The sequence below is a fragment of the Rhipicephalus microplus genome, chromosome X (assembly GCF_043290135.1).
Source record: "Rhipicephalus microplus isolate Deutch F79 chromosome X, USDA_Rmic, whole genome shotgun sequence".
NCBI lineage: Eukaryota > Metazoa > Arthropoda > Arachnida > Ixodida > Ixodidae > Rhipicephalus > Rhipicephalus microplus.
In genome coordinates, this window is record NC_134710.1 from 30,576,316 (window position 1) to 30,598,338 (window position 22,023).

Sequence of the window (22,023 nt, forward strand, 5' to 3'; positions counted from 1 at the left end):
AAGACTGGTTCGCTAACTACGAACTGGTGAGCGCAAACAACAAGTGGGATGACGCGGACAAATTGACTAACGTCATCTTTTACCTCACTGACGTGGCCGAAATGTGGTATAACAACCACAAAAACGACACTACCACGTGGTCCATCTTCAAAACGTTGTTTGCTGACGTTTTTGGCCGACCCGCTGTCCGCAAGTCTAGAGCCGAACAACGCTTGCGGACTCGCGCACAAAAACCAACGGAATCTTTCACAAGCTACATTGAAGACATCATTGGACTTTGCAACCGACTGAACACCACCATGCCCGAGTCGGGGAAGATTCAACACATCCTCAAAGGGATAAATGACGGTGCATATCAGCTGCTCCTCGCCCGTAATCCTGCCACCGTTGCGGAACTTGTTACTTTGTGTCAAAGTTTCGACGAGTTGAGCAAGCAGCGCGCCCTGACTCGGCCATTTTCCTCACACGCCGACTCGCTCTCCAGTCTCACTTCCGTTCCCGACCACGCACCAACCCTGCAAGAGATTAAAGACTTCGTGCGTGAAGAAGTAGCTCGGCAACTGTCGTTGATTCCCTTCACGCAGCAGCCGCCGTCCTCTCGTCTGCCCTCACCACTCCGCGACGTTATTGCCGAAGAGGTAGCTCAGGCTGTTCCCGTCACTGCCCACCAGCAGCCTGTGGCCGTGACTGTTCCCCATGCGCCGGCTATGCAGCCCGTGGCCGTGCCTCTTACTTATGCCCAGGTGGTACGCAGCAGACCCCGCCAGCAGCTTTTGCCACCCATGCCTGCAGTTGCTCCCCACTCTACCCCTCTTTCGACACCTTGGGCTGCACCGCGAGTCAGCAATTCCTGGCGCACTGCTGACAATCGACCGATCTGCTACGCCTGCGGTACTCCAGGACACGTGGCACGATATTGTCGTCGTCGTTTCCAATCGCAACACAACGCTACTTAGCCGTTACCGTATGACCCGCCGCCCACGCACCTACCTGCTCCCTATCCTTCACCGCAGTATGGCTACACTAATCTTCCCGGGTCTCAGTCACCCCAGTGCCCAGCTCCGACTCACTCTTCCCGCTCGCCGTCTCCTCGCAGGCGATCTCTGTCCCCAATGTGTCCCCGACCCGCTTCCTCCAACCGGGAAAACTGAACGCCGCAGTTCCAGAGGCAAGAGCTGCGCCGTCATCGAAATGCCCAAGTCCTCGCACTTCACCTGCTAACGTCGTCGCCATATCTGTCGATGGTGTTTCTACCTTTGCCCTCATCGACACAGGTGCTGCCGTTTCTGTTGTAGCCGCCCAGCTCTGCCGCTCCCTACGCAAAGTGGCCACGCCGCTCTCTGGACTATCGCTTCGTACGGCTAGCGCACAGCCAGTCAGACCTCTCGGCACCTGTACAGCCCGCATTTTCATCCAAGGCTCTATGTGCGTTGTCGAGTTCATCGTCCTTTCGGTGTGCTCGCATGACGTTATCCTCGGGTGGGACTTCCCGTCACAACATCATGCCGTCATCGACTGCGCACGCGCTGAAGTTCAATTTTCGCACCTGTCTGACGAACCTTTGCACGAAACTCTTGAGCGGTCTCCAAAACTCGTCGTACGTGAAGACACTGAAATTCCGCCAGCCTCTCTTGCCGTTGTCCCTGTTTGCTGCGATGACCATAACGACGCTACAGTAATGTTTACACTTTCCGACATTTTCATGAGCCGCAGAGCCGTTTCCTTGCCTTTCGCTACACTCGACGTCACTGCGGGCCGAAGCAATATTTTCGTCCACAACCCCCTTTCTGCACCGCTTACGCTACTTGCCGGCGAATGTCTCGGTCGAGTGGAGTACCTCGATTCCTCTTTATTCCTTAACATGCCAGACGAATCGTGCAGTAGCGCCTCGACCGAACTTCATGCCCTTTCCCCACTGGAATGCTCATCGAGTGACACCTTCTCGAGTTCCATCGCCGACACCTTAAGTGCCCATGAACGCGCCGAGCTTCTTAATCTTCTCCAGCACTTCGCGAATTCATTCGACGTTTCTCAGCCGCAATTGGGTCGGACTTCCGCAGTGCACCACTACATTGACACCAGTTCGCACCACAGCCATTGCGTCAAAGACCGTACCGTGTCTCTGCAGCAGAACGTCACGTCATCAACGACCAGGTCGAAGAGATGCTACGCCGTCGCGTTATTCAACCATCGCACAGTCCTTGGGCATCTCCTGTCGTTCTAGTTCGAAAGAAGGATGGATCGATTCGATTTTGCGTCGACTACCGACGATTAAACAAGGTGACGCGGAAAGACGTCTATCCATTACCGCGCATCGACGACGCCCTTGACAGCCTCCAAGGAGCCAAATTCTTCTCCTCCTTAGACTTACGATCTGGATACTGGCAGGTTCCTATGGCAGAAGCTGATCGCCAGAAAACTGCGTTCATTACACCAGATGGCCTGTACGAATTTAACGTAATGCCATTTGGGCTTTGTAATGCTCCTGCCACGTTTGAACGACTCATGGACAACACACTGCGTGGACTGAAGTGGCCTGTGTGTCTATGCTACCTCGACGACATTGTCGTTTTCTCTCCCGATTTTCCTACACATCTGCGTCGGCTCCAACTGGTGCTGACGTGTTTAACCAACGCTGGGCTCCAACTGAACCTTAAAAAGTGCCGCTTCGCCGCGCGAGAGCTGTCCATCTTAGGGCACATCGTGTCCAAGGATGGTGTTCGACCCGACCCTGCAAAACTGCGAGCAGTCGCTGAGTTCCCGAAACCTACTACACTGAAAGAATTACGCAGTTTTGTCGGACTATGCTCGTACTTCCGGCGCTTCGTGCGAAATTTTGCGTCGATCATGTCACCACTGACCAACCTCCTACACGGTGATGCAGACCTTTCATCCTGGTCTTCTGACTGCGACGCCGCGTTTGCCACGCTCCGTAGTCTGCTAACATCTCCTCCAATTCTTCGGCATTTCGACCCAACAGCTGCAACGGAAGTTCACACAGACGCTAGTGGGGTTGGTCTAGGCGCCGTCCTCGCCCAACGCAAGCCGGGCTACTCCGAATACGTCGTCGCCTATGCGAGTCGCACACTTACTAAAGCTGAAGCCAATTACAGCGTCACTGAAAAAGAGTGCTTGGCGCTAGTGTGGGCGCTTCGCAAGTTCCGCCCTTATTTGTACGGTCGCCCATTCGACCCGGTAACGGACCACCATGCACTTTGTTGGCTCGCCACATTGAAAGATCCTTCTGGCCGCCTAGCTCGGTGGGCACTGCAAATCCAGGAGTACGACATTCGTGTCATCTATCGCAGCGGACGCAAGCATTCTGACGCCGACGCCCTGTCGCGTTCGCCTTTACCTCCCGACTCGGCCTGCGAAACCACTGGTACCAACTCCGTCGCATCTCTCGACCTCGACTCCTTTACCAGTGAACAACACAAGGACCCGTGGATCGCTTCCCTTTTTAACTGTCTCTCTGGATCGTCAACCACTGCGGTACCACGATCTCTCCGACGTCAAGCTGCTCATTTCGCCATTCGTGATCGGCTGGTACACCGACGCAACTACGCCCCCGAAGGTCGTAAGTGGCTCTTGGTTGTCCCGCGCAGCTTGCGATCACAAATCTGCGCCTCCTTTCACGACGATCCCCAATGTGGTCATGCCGGAGTTTTCAAAACTTACGAACGCATTCGCCATCGCTTCTACTGGCGCGGAATGTATAATTTCGTTCGAAAATTCGTTATGGGCTGCCCTGACTGTCAACGCCGCAAATCACCGCCTTTCCACTCGTCCGGTGCGCTTCAACCGCTTCCGTGCCCTGCCAAAGCTTTCGATCGGATCGGAATTGATCTCTATGGCCCTCTACCGACAACATCAGATGAAAATCGGTGGATCATAGTCGCTGTGGACCATTTAACACGCTACGCTGAGACCGCCGCCCTTCCAAGTGCCACTGCGCGGGACGTAGCATCCTTCATCCTTCATCGCTTCATACTAAGACATGGTGCACCTCGAGAGCTACTAAGCGACCGAGGTCGAGCTTTCCTATCAGAAGTCGTCACGTCTCTGCTTTCTGAATGCCATGTTGTTCATCGCAAGACCACTGCATACCACCCGCAAACTAACGGGCTCACGGAAAGATTTAACCGCACCCTTGGCGATATGCTCGCCTTGTATGTGACATCCGATCATACTAACTGGGATCGCATTCTTCCATTCATCACGTTCGCATATAACACCGCGGCACAGTCTACCACTGGATTTTCACCTTTCTTTCTTCTTTATAGACGCGAACCATCCCACACCATCGACACTCTCCTTCCATACCATCCTGACGCATCCGAATGCCCATCTGTGTCCGAAGCTGCCCGTAATGCGGAAGAGTGCCGTGAACTCGCACGCACCTTTACGTCACAAGAACAACAGCGCCAGAAAGAAAACAACGCCGACTCTTCACAAAGCCCCAGCTATTCCCAGGGATCACTTGTATGGCTGGCTGTTCCTTACCAAACCCCCGGCATATCCTCAAAACTCGTTCCAAAGTACGAGGGCCCATACCGCGTTTTGGAGCAAACCTCGCCGGTGAATTTTCTCATCGAGCCACTTTCTCCATCTGACGACATGCGCCGGCGTGGACGTGACATCGTCCACATCGCCCGCCTTAAGCCATATCATAGCCCTCTGCCTCCAGACTCTTAGGTCGCCAGGATGGCTCTTTTTCGGTGGGGGCAAATTGTGAAGAAGAAAACGCATCGTTGGCAAACAACATCGCCACCGCTTGGGTACTGGGTGCTTGGCTTCGCTCGCTCGGCTCGTGCTGATCATCGCCGGCATCTGCTCGACCGTTGCTCTTGCCCGATCGTGTTTCATCGTAGGACCACCGTCGCAACAGTCGCCAATAAACCCTTTTTCAATATATATATATATATATATATATATATATATATATATATATATATATATATATATATATATATATATATATATATATAATATTATGAAAATGCAAGAAAGACAAATAATTCAGAAAAAGACTCCGGTGCACGGAATCGAACATGGGACCTTTGAATTGTGAATCGTCAGCCGCTTAGCCATGAAGGAGCACCTACTTCAACGTTCAAACGGCAAACTAATAATATTTACCACTTACAGCTGGTGACAGGCGTCTCGGGGGGAACTATCGTGTTTCCAGCATTACCAGCAAGATGGCGCAATGAGCGCGCGTCGCCAGGTTATGACGACGTGGTGGCGCGCGCTATCATCGCCCACGCGTACTTTGCTCCGTGAAAAAAGGGCAGGGTGGACGCTCACGCATGTGCTTATCTAGCGGTGGGGACAATCGTACGTCTTGGCTAGCCTTCGCCTTTCACCGGAGCGATTCTGTTGCAGTTACCGGGCGCACAAAGGTCACTGCAATCATTGCACAGTCCCCGTTTGCGAAAAGGGCGAGCTTTTCAGACACAGCGAAGTAACAACTGAGACGCTTATTCACGTTTATTCGTACCTGTAAGTACGTTTCGTACGTCATGTGTGCGTGAGAAACGTGGGGCAGGTTTCAATCTGCTTGTCATTTTGCGTGTCACTTTCCAATTAGTTGCTATCGCGTTCATTGCTTCGCCTTTGCGACAAATTTGTGACTTATTTATTGCGATAGCAAATATGTCAAACAATCTCGGCTGGTTGTTTGCTGTCGCCGCCGCCACTGTCATCATTCACCGTATAGGTATACGTATCTATGTAATGAAAGTCGCCCACGCGTGGCGCCCAGCTCATCGTGATGCACCGAGGCGCGCTTATCCCACGTGTACTTCGCCTTTCAAATGGGGTGGGGTGAGGTGGTAGATGCTTGTGCGCGCGCTTATCCTTTGGTAGGGAGAATCGTGTGCCTTCGGCTTTCACCGGAACGATTTCGTTAGTTGCCCGGCCCACAAAGGACACATCGGTCGTTGCACAGGCCCCGTTTGCGAAATTAGCATGCTTTTCATGAGCGAGGTGTAACAACTGGCCCACTAGTTAGTTTGCACTCACATGTACCTGTGATTATGTCTCGTGCGTCGTTTTTGTTTAAACAGTGCCTTACGTGTCGAGCGGTAAACGTTGTTAGTTCGCTCTCGTCCTGTGCGTGTTGTTTTCGCGCGTCATTTGTGTGTGAGCAGCGCGCTGCACGATTCAATCTGCTTGCCATTCTCAGCGTTACGTTCCAAGTTGTTGCATTCGCGTTAATTTCTTCGTCCTTGCGACAAAAGTGTGGCTTTTCTATATAGCAGCTCGGCTTGATTCGTGGGCTGTGCATTTTCAGAGGATACGCTCCGTCGTTGCTTGCAACACCAGATGGTCGAAATTTCCGGAGCCCACCACCACGGCGTCCCTCATAATCATATCGTGGTTTCGGCACGTTAAACCCCCCTCCCACCCTCACCCCATTTTATGGGCTAATCTCCTTAGGACTGCGCTTTGTTGGAGTGTACAGGAACCGCTTTGAGTGGGCTAAACTAGGGGTTGAATGTGAGGCGCCGGGCGCCGACAGAAGGGAGGGCGCTGCGATCTAGGAGAAATAGTTTTGTAGCGTTGGCTACACTGGCCGAGCCAAAGTGGTTTCGCGTGCACGTACTAGAGGCGTGCTGCTTGTTGAAAGATTTATTAAAACCTTTATTTTCATTATTTTCAATAAAATACGCGTTTTCACCCAAATTTCAGGGGAGGGCGTGCCTAAACTGTGGGCCAGACCCTTTCCCTTTTGAACGTGTTCACGAAAAGAAGTGGCGGATTCCATGCACTGTGTAAATCTGTTTAGCTGTTTACTTCCCACTATTGTCAACACTGATGATACTCTTTAAAAAGTTTTCCGGGGGAACTGCACAGTTACCCCGAAAAGGCTTCTTCGCTCCTCCAAAAAAGTAACTGCGCAAAAGATTACACATGGCATGACAAGGAGGGGCATTTTTCTCCTTGTGGAGTAAAGCACTCGTTTTTTTTTTATTGACAGCAGGAATGTTCGCACCGTGTGCAAATAACCCATCGGTGCCTACATAAGCCTGTTTTCTTTCAGACGGTGCCGTAGTGTGGTGTGGTGCAGTGCTTAGTGTACGCGCATGCTGAGTGAATTTTCATCAGTTCGAATCCCATGTGTTTGCTGCAAATGCTTTCTGAAATGTATTTCTTAATGTGATGCTTGCACATCGATTGTACATCTAATCAAATGCCTGCATGCACTTCGAAAGGCTGGTTAAGTCAACCAAAATCTGATTTCTCGTTTGCGCAAAATAACTGTTGCTCCTTTGAGCAGTAACCGCGAGAGCGTGGTTACTCCTTTGGAGTTACTTCCAAAATGGTTCAAAGAGTGTGAAAGGTTAGTTACTCCTCTAAAAGATCAACCTCGATACCCACTTTCCTCCTTTACTACTTAGAGTGTAGATTATGTAGACTTCGTGCGCGCACCTACGTCTTATGCGCATAAAATAGCAGAAATACTATGGAGAGAAATGCGAAAGAGGGCGTCATACTTTCTTGGCACGATCGGGAATTGTTGGGACTCTCTAACTGTTCGCTTACACCACAAAAATGTCTTGCCGCGATTTTTTTTTCTTCCACACTGCAGACTGAATCTACACAACTCGGGTCGCTGTCTTGAAAGGCGACTGTCTGCAAAGGCGTGACTTATGCGCTACTCTGACGGTGCCCTATATTGCTTCGCGTTCCCCTGGCTGGATGAAATTTCACGCTGAATCTGGTGCGCGCCTCGTATAACTTCTACAAGCAGTCTGGGCAATTTTGTCCTTTCGACAGTACGTGTTGTAGCGGTTAGGTGATTTCGCACTGCGGAGTATCAAACTGCAGAAAGTGGGTCGCAGACACGCTATACGAGGTAAACACGGCCGGTTTCAAAATGTCCCGTCTCGTCTGCAGCTGCACTGTGACCTTTCTGACCTCAAAGGTTCACTGTGGGTTTGCAACGGATCGCGAGCCGCGCAATGTATAAGGACAACGGCGTACTAAACTGACTCTTTGATGTCGAAAATGATCAGTGTTGTGCCCCAACGACAAAACCAATGCACCTAGCTTCTCTCGCCGTTAACTTCCTCGATTTTTCCTAGATTCACATTTCTCAATAAGCGCCGCTATATAGGCTAGCGCGTTTTTCCACGCTTTTCTTTTTCTTTGCTACCGTTTGAGCTGGACTCGAATCACAAATGCAAATAATCTGGAGCGTCGTTTGTCAATAATAATAATAATAATAAATTATCGAAGATGGTTGTGGCGAGAGCATTGCATGCTCCGCGTTATCCTGCTTTCAGCTGAAGGCGCACGTTCTACAGAGCCTGCAAATTATTCAAGAAAACGACATAACGAGACATTGTAACGTCAAACTTTGAAAAGGGAAACAATTATGCACATAGCTGTCGCCGGACTAGAGAAATGTCTAGTTCAGGAGATTAAGTTGTAGGTTTTATAGTCGCCTTTAGTTAATATGGTACGCATTACAACATATATTAACACTTTGCAAGTGGAGGCTTCGTTCCAATGGATGACTCAAAATCAATAGAAAATTATAAAGAACCACCACGGTGGTCTAATAATGGTCGTTTATTGTATTTTCAATGTACGATTTAGTTGTTACTCTGTGCGGTTGTAAGCGCGGCGCAAGTTTGAGCCACCTGTAGCAAAAATACGTCTTTGTTACATAAATTAGTCAAAACACGCCTGCTCTCGGTGAAATGTTATTGACGCCTGTGTGCTTAAGGAAAAACTTTTTTGTATTCTTCGAAAAGCACATCGCTCTTTCGCCAGCTTCCGATGGAGGCGGAAATGTTGTAGGCCCATGTGCTCAGATTTGGGTGCACGTTAAAGAACCCCAGGTAGTCGAAATTTCCGGAGCCCTCCACTACGGCGTCTCTCATAATCATATGGTGGTTTTGGGACGTTAAACCCCACAAATCAATCAATAAAATCTTTCGTCACCATTGATTATCACGCGATTAAGTCCCGCCGTGTAGTTTAAAGAAACACTTAGATAAGCTTATTACGCCCGCAGCTAGGTCATGCATACTGAACACGTACCGCGTGAAAGTACGCTTTCGCGTAATAAGCAAGCACGACAAATTTTGAATCACACAATTTTTTTCATAGCTTTTTGTTCATATTGCCTAACGTATTTTTTTAGTTACACTTATTCGTAATGCTTTACGGTGCGAGCATTTACATTAACCCAACTAGCGTTTGCACTTCGCCCCCGATTGTAATGTAGCCGTTGTAGTGGCCTGTAAGCTGAAGATTGAGGTGACAGTTGTCGCCATCTACTATCACGGGGTCATGACATTGACGAAGGCGTTCTTTTATTTTAAGTAATACGTTTGTTCGTTTTCTTAAAGCAGTAAGTATTTAGCGATACTGCAGCGCTATATTTCTTTACTCCCGGGCCTAAGTAAATTATGCATACACGAAAGCCTGTATGGATATATAACCTTAAATTAATATCGTTCGAAAATACGGATTTTTTATTTAGTTCTGCCCAAGTGTTTTGCTTCACAAGGGTACAGAAACCCCCTAACGGCAGAATTCACTAACTCTCGATATAATGTGCTGTAAGCCTCGGTGGATCAGTGGCAAGGGAGCTGGGCTGCGGGCTTCAGGGTCGTGGTTTCGATCACGGTCGTGGTGTTCACATTTCGATGGAGGCGAAATGGCAGAGGCCCGGGAACTGTGCGATGTGAGCGCACGTTACAGAACACCAGATGGTGAAAATCGGCGCAGTCCTCCACTACGGCGTCTCCGATAATGATATCGTGAGTTATAGATGTAAAACCCCACATATTATTATATTATTATTATTATTATTATTATTATTATTATTATTATTATTATTATTATTATTATTATTATTATTATTATTATTATTATTATTATTATTATTATTAGAACTTTCATGATCTTGATGTCTTTCACAGTCGACTATCATTGTTTTTGTTTCAGCTCTGCACTGTCTTAAAATATTTTTTCAGAACGTACAGAGTCTTCCCTTTTCTATCGTTCAGGAAGGTTTCCACGTAGTTGTGTATATTCACGTTTATTTTTCACTTCCTTTCCACGATTATGATCTTCTCTTTTTATTCTTCCCATTTTGCGCAGGTTTTTGTGTGTGTGTTTTCACTCATTTGATTTTTCTGAAGTGGTGCCTGTATTGTATTGTTGTTTGTATTGTTTTACTTTTGCGTGTGCCTGCATTTTACGTGCCCTGGAATAACCTCATGGGTCTTCCAGGGCACGTAAAATAAATCTGATTGATTGATTGATGATTATTATGTGTTCCTAAGACTGTTTAATCTCTAATGCGTTGCTTCAGCAGTAAAATTGGTTTAAAGACATTTTATACAAAATGTACAGAATCTTTGCGAACACTGATTTGCATGCGCAAATCTGAGTTCTTTTCAGGGCTTCACAAACGAGTGGCCCCTCTATCAGCGACATGTTTAGACACAGCATTAGCCCTTACTTTAGGTCGGAGATATAATTGCGTTTTCTGGCGGCATGTGTTTCTCGGCATCGGCACGGGCGTTTCTTTGCGCACCAAGCCCGTTGTCAGGCCGACCGACATTGGTTTGGTGCCGTTATCGACTTTAAGCTGTATACAGCTTTTGCGTAGTGCCTACCTATACCATCTTACTCGAGTGGTAATCACGAAGCCGGGAATGGTCGCGCCGACGCTAGAGAGGACACTGTGCCGTTGGGAAGGCGTCCCTTCTGGTCACCGCTCTAATGGCGAATACCATTGGGAGAGTAGGAGAACTCAAAAGCACGCTTAAAGTGCTCTCTTCAGAGCCGGCGTGTTTCAGTGGTTCGAACAGGTGCGGGAGCACTGTCATCGATTGTAAAGAGCGAGAGTGCTTTTGCTGCGCCGAGAGCAGCCAGGAGCAGTTTGCAGTGCTCTCGCCTGAAAATCGGTGTAGGCGCAGTACGACGAGTCACGTGGTGCTTGAATGTCACAGCTTTCGAATTTTTCTTTACCTGGCGAGCGCGGCGGCAATGGGAGCAACCATGTGTAGTTTGACACCGCTGTTTTGTACGGATGGCTACGATGAGAGCTGGACGCTTGCCGATCGAATGAGTCATTGAACAAGCCCACTAGGTATTAAGATAATGAAGAATATGTGGCTGACTGATTTCACGCGTATTTTGCTGCTGCGCCACAAAGAATATGCCGGAGCTTGGAATATTTCAGTCGCATGGTCTCCCTACTGGTCACCTTCTCACCTGCCCCCAGGAGCGCGGCGCATTCCAGTGGCAGGTTGAGTGGTCCTGCTCTCAGTGCTCTGCCCCGCACTCCTGAGTGCCCTGCCTCTCCTGTTCTCTCAATGGTATTCGCTCTATGTGAAATATGAGCGTAGTGGAAGAAAGCGTAGTGGCAACAGACGAAAGACGTGCACGCCTGCAAGAGTCGAGAGTTGACCAAACCGAGTGCCTTTTCGTGTTGTCTTCTGTGGAGCGCAGGGGTCGCTTCGGCGTCGTACACCGGTGCACGCGGCTCGCGGACGGCACCGACGCGGCGGCCAAGATGGTTCGCTGCACGCGCGCCGCCGAGCGGGACAGGATGCGTCACGAGCTGGCCATCTTGAACCTGCTCCGGGGACATCCGCGACTCCTGATGCTGCTGGCCGCCTACGAGAAGCCGCGGGAGGTCGTCCTTGTCACCGAATAGTGCGTACCCCATGTGCCTGCGTGGCTTTTATTCTATCATCATCATCATCATCATCATCATCAGCCTGACGACGTCTACTGCAGGACAAAGGCCTCTCCCATGTTCCAGCAGTTGTTTTATTCCATACCTTACGTTCATTCGCCACGTAACACTTCTTCCGTTCAATGTAATGCACCAGACTCCGCTAGACTGAACTCCAGACCAGAAGTGTGGGAGCTTGGGCTAGTTGGTATGACATGACGACAGTTATAGCGCGAGAACAGAACGACGACAAGGAGACAAGGACAGCTCGTGTCCTTCGTGTGCTTCTTGTCTCTTTGTCGTCGTTCTGTTCTCGTGTTGTAACTATGGTCCAGGCCAGAGTTGCCGTTCGGTGGATTTTAAAAGGAGTCAGAATTCACGCCAAAAGTAGCCAAAGTGGTTGCGCCATCTAACTATATTGCCTAATCTGTAGCCAAATAGAACAGAAGCCATAATGTGAGAAAATGTTTTAGTCTTCTACGATAATTAAACTGATAAACAAGAAAATAGAAATAAGATTATGTAAAGATTTTCCCCTTTCATTTCGTCTTCAACCCAGCGATGAATTGCTAATAAGTGAATTCTTTATTATGAATTTTTGCACTGGTATGTAGTTATGTAAAACACATACAGTTAGTTCCAGCTGACACGGAGTGATACTGAAAAATTCAGGCCAAAAAGCAAGGAGGAAAATAAACACTGGATACTTTTTTTAAGCCACACAGAACTTGATTAGCAGTGTGTACATAATATTAGTTCAACAGATGGTGTAATCTGGTTGGGCGTACAGCTCAGACTCAATTTTGTTCCGGACCTCTGTTTTTGTAGAGTTCACAGCACACCATGCGTGTGCATCAAATTAGGTACTTGCGTGTAGCGTGAGCATCCATAGAGGGCAGCGTGGCAATTATGCGTTAGGTAACTTCGCCACTCCTTATTTGAAAACACGCTGCATGTTGCTTTGGGCTGTCTCGATGCTCAATAGCCTGCTGAATTTGGGAGAAGCACTCCACGTACATCGGCTGATACGAACGAAAACCTTAGAATGCGTGCATTTTTTTTATTTAACTAATAAGAAAGATTAGATGTTTTATTGATCTAACACGGAACTTCAAGAGTAGCCAGAAAGTAGCCAGTGCGCCAGTCTGACATCTTCGCCACCAGACGGGGTCGTAAAGTAGCCAATTTGTCGCTAATTAGCCGCCAATGACAACCTTGCTCCAGGCTAACGGCATCGAGTACCGTGAAAAAATCGTGCCAGTACTTCGCAGTGTCAGGAAACGTTTAAGGCCTTATTTCCCATTCTCAAGGTGCTGGTACAAACATGAAGCCGACCTGTAGGTTTGTGCGTCCGAGATTCTTGGTGCACTCGACTGAAATGCAAAGTCGTCGTTTCTTGCAGCCTGAAAAAAGGGTTAACTATCTGCCATATAGACGTGGAAGGTCCGGGAAAAATACAATTATCTTTATGATTGCAATGAATGCGCGTTGAGCAAAAAAAAGAAGCTAAATGGAATACATGTACTAAGGTTACGAAAGGGCGCCTTGCAATTTCAACATTGTGGGGTGCGAATGTAGCGCCTATGGCGGTAACGCATACATGTAACATATACGTAGTAAAGCACTGGGTTTCCAGCTCTAGCTCGGCAGCCATGGTATTGACCCTGCCTGAAGCTGCGTCCTTTTACGCAGCTGCAGGCAGGGTCAAGTCAGGGCACCGTCTTTAACCGTATATATATTCGGACTCGCTCATTGCCTGGCGTAGAGCCGCGTATCAAATGTCGATCGTGGAATGTCTAGGAAGCTGGGCATGCAGGGATCTAAAGAGTTTCGATTTACCGGTTGCTGAGCTATGTCAAACAAGAATGTATCGGCTATCTCAGCAAATTGTTTTTGGGCACTAATTCCCCATTACAGGGAAAACTGGTATAGATGTAATGTTAAGATGGAAAGGGATATCAAATCAGCTAGGAATAAGATTATATATATATATATATATATATATTCAGTAGGAAGTTTCAAGGGGTCTGGTACGTATAAAGAACACAAGCGAGTACACGTACGAAAGAGCAATACTTTTATGCCAACGTTTCAGCCGTGGCACGGCCTTCGTCAGGGAATAAAGAGTAGACAAGCAGATGCCCCTTTTAAGGGCCGTTGAAATCACACAATTGATCAGAATAGTGATTAGAAAGTGCGAAAGCAATACCAAAACAACATTGTCAGTATAATTTGATACGAGTATTGAGCAACAATATCGCTGTGGATAACTCAAGATATGAGCGCATAGCTTCAGCGTAGGGCAAATTTTTATGCGTAGGGCAAATTTTTAAAGCAATAAAGCACTTCATAAGCCAAGCGAATATCATGAGCACATGTCACGCACACTGTAAGATACCCGAGGGACAGTAAACAAAATTCAACTGGTAACTGAAGCGTCAAGTTTGATGCCAAACTACTGCATGCGCACATATAATAAATGGAAGCACACACAAAAAATATATATAATCAAACAAATGAGAGAAGAAACGGTGGCATGGGTTGGGGGGCATCTAACGCATTCCTGTGATGGACAATGCTACATAGAAAGGAAAGTAACGCGTCCAACGCTTTCGTTGATGCCTGAGTGCAAAGTGTTGAACTTGTTAATGAGATAGGACTCGCGAACTTCTCGGTCATGATGAGTTTTAAACCCGGATTGTAATATTGTGGCTTTGATGTTTTCGAAAGAGTGCCCTGGCATCTGGACATGTTTTGACAGTGGAAGATGAGGAAGGTTAGAAGCATGGGCTCTGTGGTTGTTAAAACGTAACCTGAATGATGTTTCGGTATGCCCAATGTATTGCATACGGCAAGTGGAGCACTCAAGCATGTAGATAACATTAGCGCTGTCGCAAGTGAAGTCTCCGTTGATTTTTAAGGAAAAGTTTGATGCGGTGCTAGTTGCGGTATGAGTACTTGACATGTGCGGGCAAACCTTGCAGCGGGGCTTATTGCAAGGATGGCAACCACTGCAGTTGGACCGATTAATTATTTTCGATGATGTTAATGTATCATGCAGGTTGCGTGATCTGCGGTAAACTACCCTCGATGGTTCCGTAAAAATGTCTTTTAAGTGATCACTTTGTTGCAAGATATTGTGGTGTTTTCTTAGAATATTGGCCACATTAGGAACCGAAGCTGAGTGCGTAAGGATGAGGTTAACACTGTTACGTGAAGTGTTTGCAGATCGTTTGTTGCTTGTGAGCAACTCTTTACGGTCAATGTTGTTAGCCTTCTTGAGGGCGTCGTCTATGATTCCCGATGGGTATCCTTGCCTCGTAAGAGCACCTCGTAGGTCTTCGCAGTTGCGAGCGAAATCATTGTTATCAGAGCAGATGCGTTTAAAGCGAATGGCCTGACTATATGGAATACTGGTTTTGCAGTGTTTTGTGTGACTACTATGGAAGTGAAGATACTGATGTCTATCGGTTGGTTTCCTATATAGTTTGGTCGTCAATTTTCGATTGCACAGTGTCACTGTGACGTCAAGAAAGTTGACACTGGTGTCCGAGTATGAGTGCGAGAATGATATATTTGGATGGGCATTATTATAATCGCTGATGAAAGAAAGAAGCTGGGATTCACCATGATGCCATACTAAAAAAATGTCATCGATAAAACGCTTGTAATAAAAAGGCTTCAAATCGCGGCTGGCAAGAAAATCGCGTTCTAGAGAGCCCATAAAAATATTTGCGTAATTCGGGCCTATTCGTGTGCCCATGGAAGTGCCGCTAACTTGAATGAAGTGTTGTCCGTTGAACTCGAAATTGTTTAGTTCGAGAATTAATTTGAGAAGCGTAGCTAGTGTAGAGGAGTCTATCGATTTGTCGAGGTCAGACTCGTTATACGCTTTTACAACAGCGCGGATACCATCAGAATGGGGAATGTTGGTGTACAAAGAACAAACATCGAGGATCACCAAAAATGACCCATCAGGAATGTCTAAATCAATGATATCATTTAAAAAGTGATTGGTGTCTTTAATGTACGAGGGAAGTGAAACCGGAATAGAAGAAATGAGGGTATCAACGTAGCGTGACAAATTTTCTGTCACCGTACCTATACCAGACACTATCGGTCTACCGGGAATGTTTTCTTTGTGAATTTTGGGTAGGGTGTAGAACCTACCAGCCACCGGGCTTAGTGGAATCAGCGTACGTAATGCAGACTGAGCGATTTTGTTTTCTTTTACAAGATCTGTAACAACATCACTGACAATGCGTTTAAATTCCGCTGTCGGGTCGTCATTTAGACGCCTGTAGTATGTGGTGTCATCAAGTTGTCTCTGGGCTTCACCTATATAGCTGTCAGCATTCAATACCACTACTGCACCACCTTTATCTGCTGGCTTAATTACTATATCATTGCGGCTAGCCAATGCTTTGATAGCCTGAGCCTCTTTAAAGGTGACGTTATGGCGGAAGGGAAAACGTGTTTTGTACGCTTGAAGTACATCATCCTGTACAGCTCGTATATATAAATCGAGGCATTTATCCCGTTGAGTGGGTGGTGTCCAGTGTTTACCAGATGGTAACGCGGAGTTGGTTTGTTCACTTGGTTGGCGGTTGAAAAAGTACTCGCGCAATCGCATGTTTCTTTCAAAGTTATGAAGATCGGCAATGAGCGTGAATTCATTGTAGCCGCCAGTTGCGGGACAAAAGTTTAAACCTAGCGACAAAACCTTAGATTCTTCAAGACTTAATTGATGACTAGATAAATTCACTATATTAGTAAGTTGCCCGGTATGCTTAGCAGGGTCGGAAACACTTCCATGCGCTTCGGAATACAAAGCAACGGGTATGTTATCCCGAACCATTTTCCTCCGCTTGACATGGTTAATTTCATTCAGCTTTTTCTGCCTGTACAAGTGGAGCTCCTTGTTTTCTTCACTGCTTAGGACATGTGTGGCACGCAGCTGTTTCTCCTTATTAGCTAGAACCTTCGCGGACGATTCATAATGCTTTGAAATGATCTCGGTCAATTCAATAGAAGCTCGTGCTAGCGTGTTGTTCCATTTAGTCAAATGTACACTCGACATTTCAGAAACCGCAGGTTTCAAGGACAGGCATAAGCCTTTAGGCGCAGTGGAAGTAGCAACATACATTTTCATAGTAGATGCATGCAATTCACAGCGCGTACGCTTCTCAATAACTTTACGAATTTTCATGAAATGAACGGATGCATTTAGATAAGCACTCTTACCGAACCTGGTGGTTCCTAGTCAGTTCATTTCATGGGATGGAACATCACGGTGTCCTCGTAAGTTGTACCTCGACTGAGGCATCGTGGCATTTCTGTTGATTGATGTGGGAGCTGGTCCGCGCGGCCCAGAATGTTGCGGCGGGTCGGATGATGTGTCGCGGTCAGGTAAATTCCGCAATCTTGTTCGGCCATTTTGGATCGTTGCAGCACCAGGCATCCTCCGGGGCTGTACGGTAGACGGTCTTTTAGGGCCGCTTGTAGTGGAAGTGCGATGTGAGGACACATTCGGCGCACAGTCAGTCCACATAGACGACCCCATATCTTTGGGGTTGTTGAAACATAATTGTCTAATATGGCATGCTAGCAGTGCGACACCCTCGAAACTTAGATGAAGTCCATCGGCTGCTAGAACATGGCTCGGAGGTAGCCATTCAAACTGGTGGTCCAAATAGGACACAAGTCTAGATCTTCGGCAAAAAACTCGAAGAAGGTGGTTGAAGTGACCCGCCTCCTTGTTGCAGTGACGAACCAAAGGTAGGTTAAAGCTCCCTCGACGACGATTCGTGGACCTTGGTAAAATCAAGCTTGCGTATATCCGCTTTATACATGGACGGGTGCTGGCGATGAAGCCAAGCACGTCCCTGTATCTTTCAAACGCAACACGTCCTGAGCACGAAGTCAAGTCATTTGTGCCCACATGAAGGATAAGGGTTTCTGTTGATTGTGGGACGAAGTCCAACAGCGAAAGAATGTCGTTGATCAAGGCACCACTTTGAGTGACGAAAGCGGGCGTTCCATCGATGAGCGGATCAAAATACTGGTGAAGATATTTGGCTTGGGAATCGCCCAATAAAACAGTGGATACGGATCCCTTGGGGAATTTCCCCACGATGCTCTTCGTCGTGACTTTTCCAGAACCCATAGTCGTGAATATTCAGTAGGAAGTTTCAAGGGGTCTGGTACGTATAAAGAACACAAGCGAGTACACGTACGAAAGAGCAATACTTTTATGCCAACGTTTCAGCCGTGGCACGGCCTTCGTCAGGGAATAAAGAGTAGACAAGCAGATGCCCCTTTTAAGGGCCGTTGAAATCACACAATTGATCAGAATAGTGATTAGAAAGTGCGAAAGCAATACCAAAACAACATTGTCAGTATAATTTGATACGAGTATTGAGCAACAATATCGCTGTGGATAACTCAAGATATGAGCGCATAGCTTCAGCGTAGGGCAAATTTTTATGCGTAGGGCAAATTTTTAAAGCAATAAAGCACTTCATAAGCCGAGCGAATATCATGAGCACATGTCACGCACACTGTAAGATACCCGAGGGACAGTAAACAAAATTCAACTGGTAACTGAAGCGTCAAGTTTGATGCCAAACTACTGCATGCGCACATATAATAAATGGAAGCACACACAAAAAATATATATAATCAAACAAATGAGAGAAGAAACGATGGCATGGGTTGGGGGGCATCTAACGCATTCCTGTGATGGACAATGCTACATAGAAAGGAAAGTAACGCGTCCAACGCTTTCGTTGATGCCTGAGTGCAAAGTGTTGAACTTGTTAATGAGATAGGACTCGCGAACTTCTCGGTCATGATGAGTTTTAAACCCGGATTGTAATATTGTGGCTTTGATGTTTTCGAAAGAGTGCCCTGGCATCTGGACATGTTTTGACAGTGGAAGATGAGGAAGGTTAGAAGCATGGGCTCTGTGGTTGTTAAAACGTAACCTGAATGATGTTTCGGTATGCCCAATGTATTGCATACGGCAAGTGGAGCACTCAAGCATGTAGATAACATTAGCGCTGTCGCAAGTGAAGTCTCCGTTGATTTTTAAGGAAAAGTTTGATGCGGTGCTAGTTGCGGTATGAGTACTTGACATGTGCGGGCAAACCTTGCAGCGGGGCTTATTGCAAGGATGGCAACCACTGCAGTTGGACCGATTAATTATTTTCGATGATGTTAATGTATCATGCAGGTTGCGTGATCTGCGGTAAACTACCCTCGATGGTTCCGTAAAAATGTCTTTTAAGTGATCACTTTGTTGCAAGATATTGTGGTGTTTTCTTAGAATATTGGCCACATTAGGAACCGAAGCTGAGTGCGTAAGGATGAGGTTAACACTGTTACGTGAAGTGTTTGCAGATCGTTTGTTGCTTGTGAGCAACTCTTTACGGTCAATGTTGTTAGCCTTCTTGAGGGCGTCGTCTATGATTCCCGATGGGTATCCTTGCCTCGTAAGAGCACCTCGTAGGTCTTCGCAGTTGCGAGCGAAATCATTGTTATCAGAGCAGATGCGTTTAAAGCGAATGGCCTGACTATATGGAATACTGGTTTTGCAGTGTTTTGTGTGACTACTATGGAAGTGAAGATACTGATGTCTATCGGTTGGTTTCCTATATAGTTTGGTCGTCAATTTTCGATTGCACAGTGTCACTGTGACGTCAAGAAAGTTGACACTGGTGTCCGAGTATGAGTGCGAGAATGATATATTTGGATGGGCATTATTATAATCGCTGATGAAAGAAAGAAGCTGGGATTCACCATGATGCCATACTAAAAAAATGTCATCGATAAAACGCTTGTAATAAAAAGGCTTCAAATCGCGGCTGGCAAGAAAATCGCGTTCTAGAGAGCCCATAAAAATATTTGCGTAATTCGGGCCTATTCGTGTGCCCATGGAAGTGCCGCTAACTTGAATGAAGTGTTGTCCGTTGAACTCGAAATTGTTTAGTTCGAGAATTAATTTGAGAAGCGTAGCTAGTGTAGAGGAGTCTATCGATTTGTCGAGGTCAGACTCGTTATACGCTTTTACAACAGCGCGGATACCATCAGAATGGGGAATGTTGGTGTACAAAGAACAAACATCGAGGATCACCAAAAATGACCCATCAGGAATGTCTAAATCAATGATATCATTTAAAAAGTGATTGGTGTCTTTAATGTACGAGGGAAGTGAAACCGGAATAGAAGAAATGAGGGTATCAACGTAGCGTGACAAATTTTCTGTCACCGTACCTATACCAGACACTATCGGTCTACCGGGAATGTTTTCTTTGTGAATTTTGGGTAGGGTGTAGAACCTACCAGCCACCGGGCTTAGTGGAATCAGCGTACGTAATGCAGACTGAGCGATTTTGTTTTCTTTTACAAGATCTGTAACAACATCACTGACAATGCGTTTAAATTCCGCTGTCGGGTCGTCATTTAGACGCCTGTAGTATGTGGTGTCATCAAGTTGTCTCTGGGCTTCACCTATATAGCTGTCAGCATTCAATACCACTACTGCACCACCTTTATCTGCTGGCTTAATTACTATATCATTGCGGCTAGCCAATGCTTTGATAGCCTGAGCCTCTTTAAAGGTGACGTTATGGCGGAAGGGAAAACGTGTTTTGTACGCTTGAAGTACATCATCCTGTACAGCTCGTATATATAAATCGAGGCATTTATCCCGTTGAGTGGGTGGTGTCCAGTGTTTACCAGATGGTAACGCGGAGTTGGTTTGTTCACTTGGTTGGCGGTTGAAAAAGTACTCGCGCAATCGCATGTTTCTTTCAAAGTTATGAAGATCGGCAATGAGCGTGAATTCATTGTAGCCGCCAGTTGCGGGACAAAAGTTTAAACCTAGCGACAAAACCTTAGATTCTTCAAGACTTAATTGATGACTAGATAAATTCACTATATTAGTAAGTTGCCCGGTATGCTTAGCAGGGTCGGAAACACTTCCATGCGCTTCGGAATACAAAGCAACGGGTATGTTATCCCGAACCATTTTCCTCCGCTTGACATGGTTAATTTCATTCAGCTTTTTCTGCCTGTACAAGTGGAGCTCCTTGTTTTCTTCACTGCTTAGGACATGTGTGGCACGCAGCTGTTTCTCCTTATTAGCTAGAACCTTCGCGGACGATTCATAATGCTTTGAAATGATCTCGGTCAATTCAATAGAAGCTCGTGCTAGCGTGTTGTTCCATTTAGTCAAATGTACACTCGACATTTCAGAAACCGCAGGTTTCAAGGACAGGCATAAGCCTTTAGGCGCAGTGGAAGTAGCAACATACATTTTCATAGTAGATGCATGCAATTCACAGCGCGTACGCTTCTCAATAACTTTACGAATTTTCATGAAATGAACGGATGCATTTAGATAAGCACTCTTACCGAACCTGGTGGTTCCTAGTCAGTTCATTTCATGGGATGGAACATCACGGTGTCCTCGTAAGTTGTACCTCGACTGAGGCATCGTGGCATTTCTGTTGATTGATGTGGGAGCTGGTCCGCGCGGCCCAGAATGTTGCGGCGGGTCGGATGATGTGTCGCGGTCAGGTAAATTCCGCAATCTTGTTCGGCCATTTTGGATCGTTGCAGCACCAGGCATCCTCCGGGGCTGTACGGTAGACGGTCTTTTAGGGCCGCTTGTAGTGGAAGTGCGATGTGAGGACACATTCGGCGCTTGAGGTCGAATGTGAAGAATTTAAACGCATTGTCAGTGATGTTGTTACAGATCTTGTAAAAGAAAACAAAATCGCTCAGTCTGCATTACGTACGCTGATTCCACTAAGCCCGGTGGCTGGTAGGTTCTACACCCTACCCAAAATTCACAAAGAAAACATTCCCGGTAGACCGATAGTGTCTGGTATAGGTACGGTGACAGAAAATTTGTCACGCTACGTTGATACCCTCATTTCTTCTATTCCGGTTTCACTTCCCTCGTACATTAAAGACACCAATCACTTTTTAAATGATATCATTGATTTAGACATTCCTGATGGGTCATTTTTGGTGATCCTCGATGTTTGTTCTTTGTACACCAACATTCCCCATTCTGATGGTATCCGCGCTGTTGTAAAAGCGTATAACGAGTCTGACCTCGACAAATCGATAGACTCCTCTACACTAGCTACGCTTCTCAAATTAATTCTCGAACTAAACAATTTCGAGTTCAACGGACAACACTTCATTCAAGTTAGCGGCACTTCCATGGGCACACGAATAGGCCCGAATTACGCAAATATTTTTATGGGCTCTCTAGAACGCGATTTTCTTGCCAGCCGCGA

At 46.8% G+C, this 22,023-nt stretch overlaps 1 protein-coding gene across 2 annotated transcripts in view; it reads left to right on the forward strand.

Moving 5' to 3' along the window:
* Positions 1-22,023, forward strand: part of LOC119175759 (myosin light chain kinase, smooth muscle) — a 126,196-nt gene that overhangs the window by 73,146 nt on the left and 31,027 nt on the right. For both annotated transcript variants that reach the window (XM_075876121.1, XM_037426718.2), the window contains one exon: positions 11,482-11,688. In XM_075876121.1, coding sequence (XP_075732236.1) covers positions 11,482-11,688 — 207 coding nt within the window. The remainder of the gene's footprint in view (positions 1-11,481; positions 11,689-22,023) is intronic.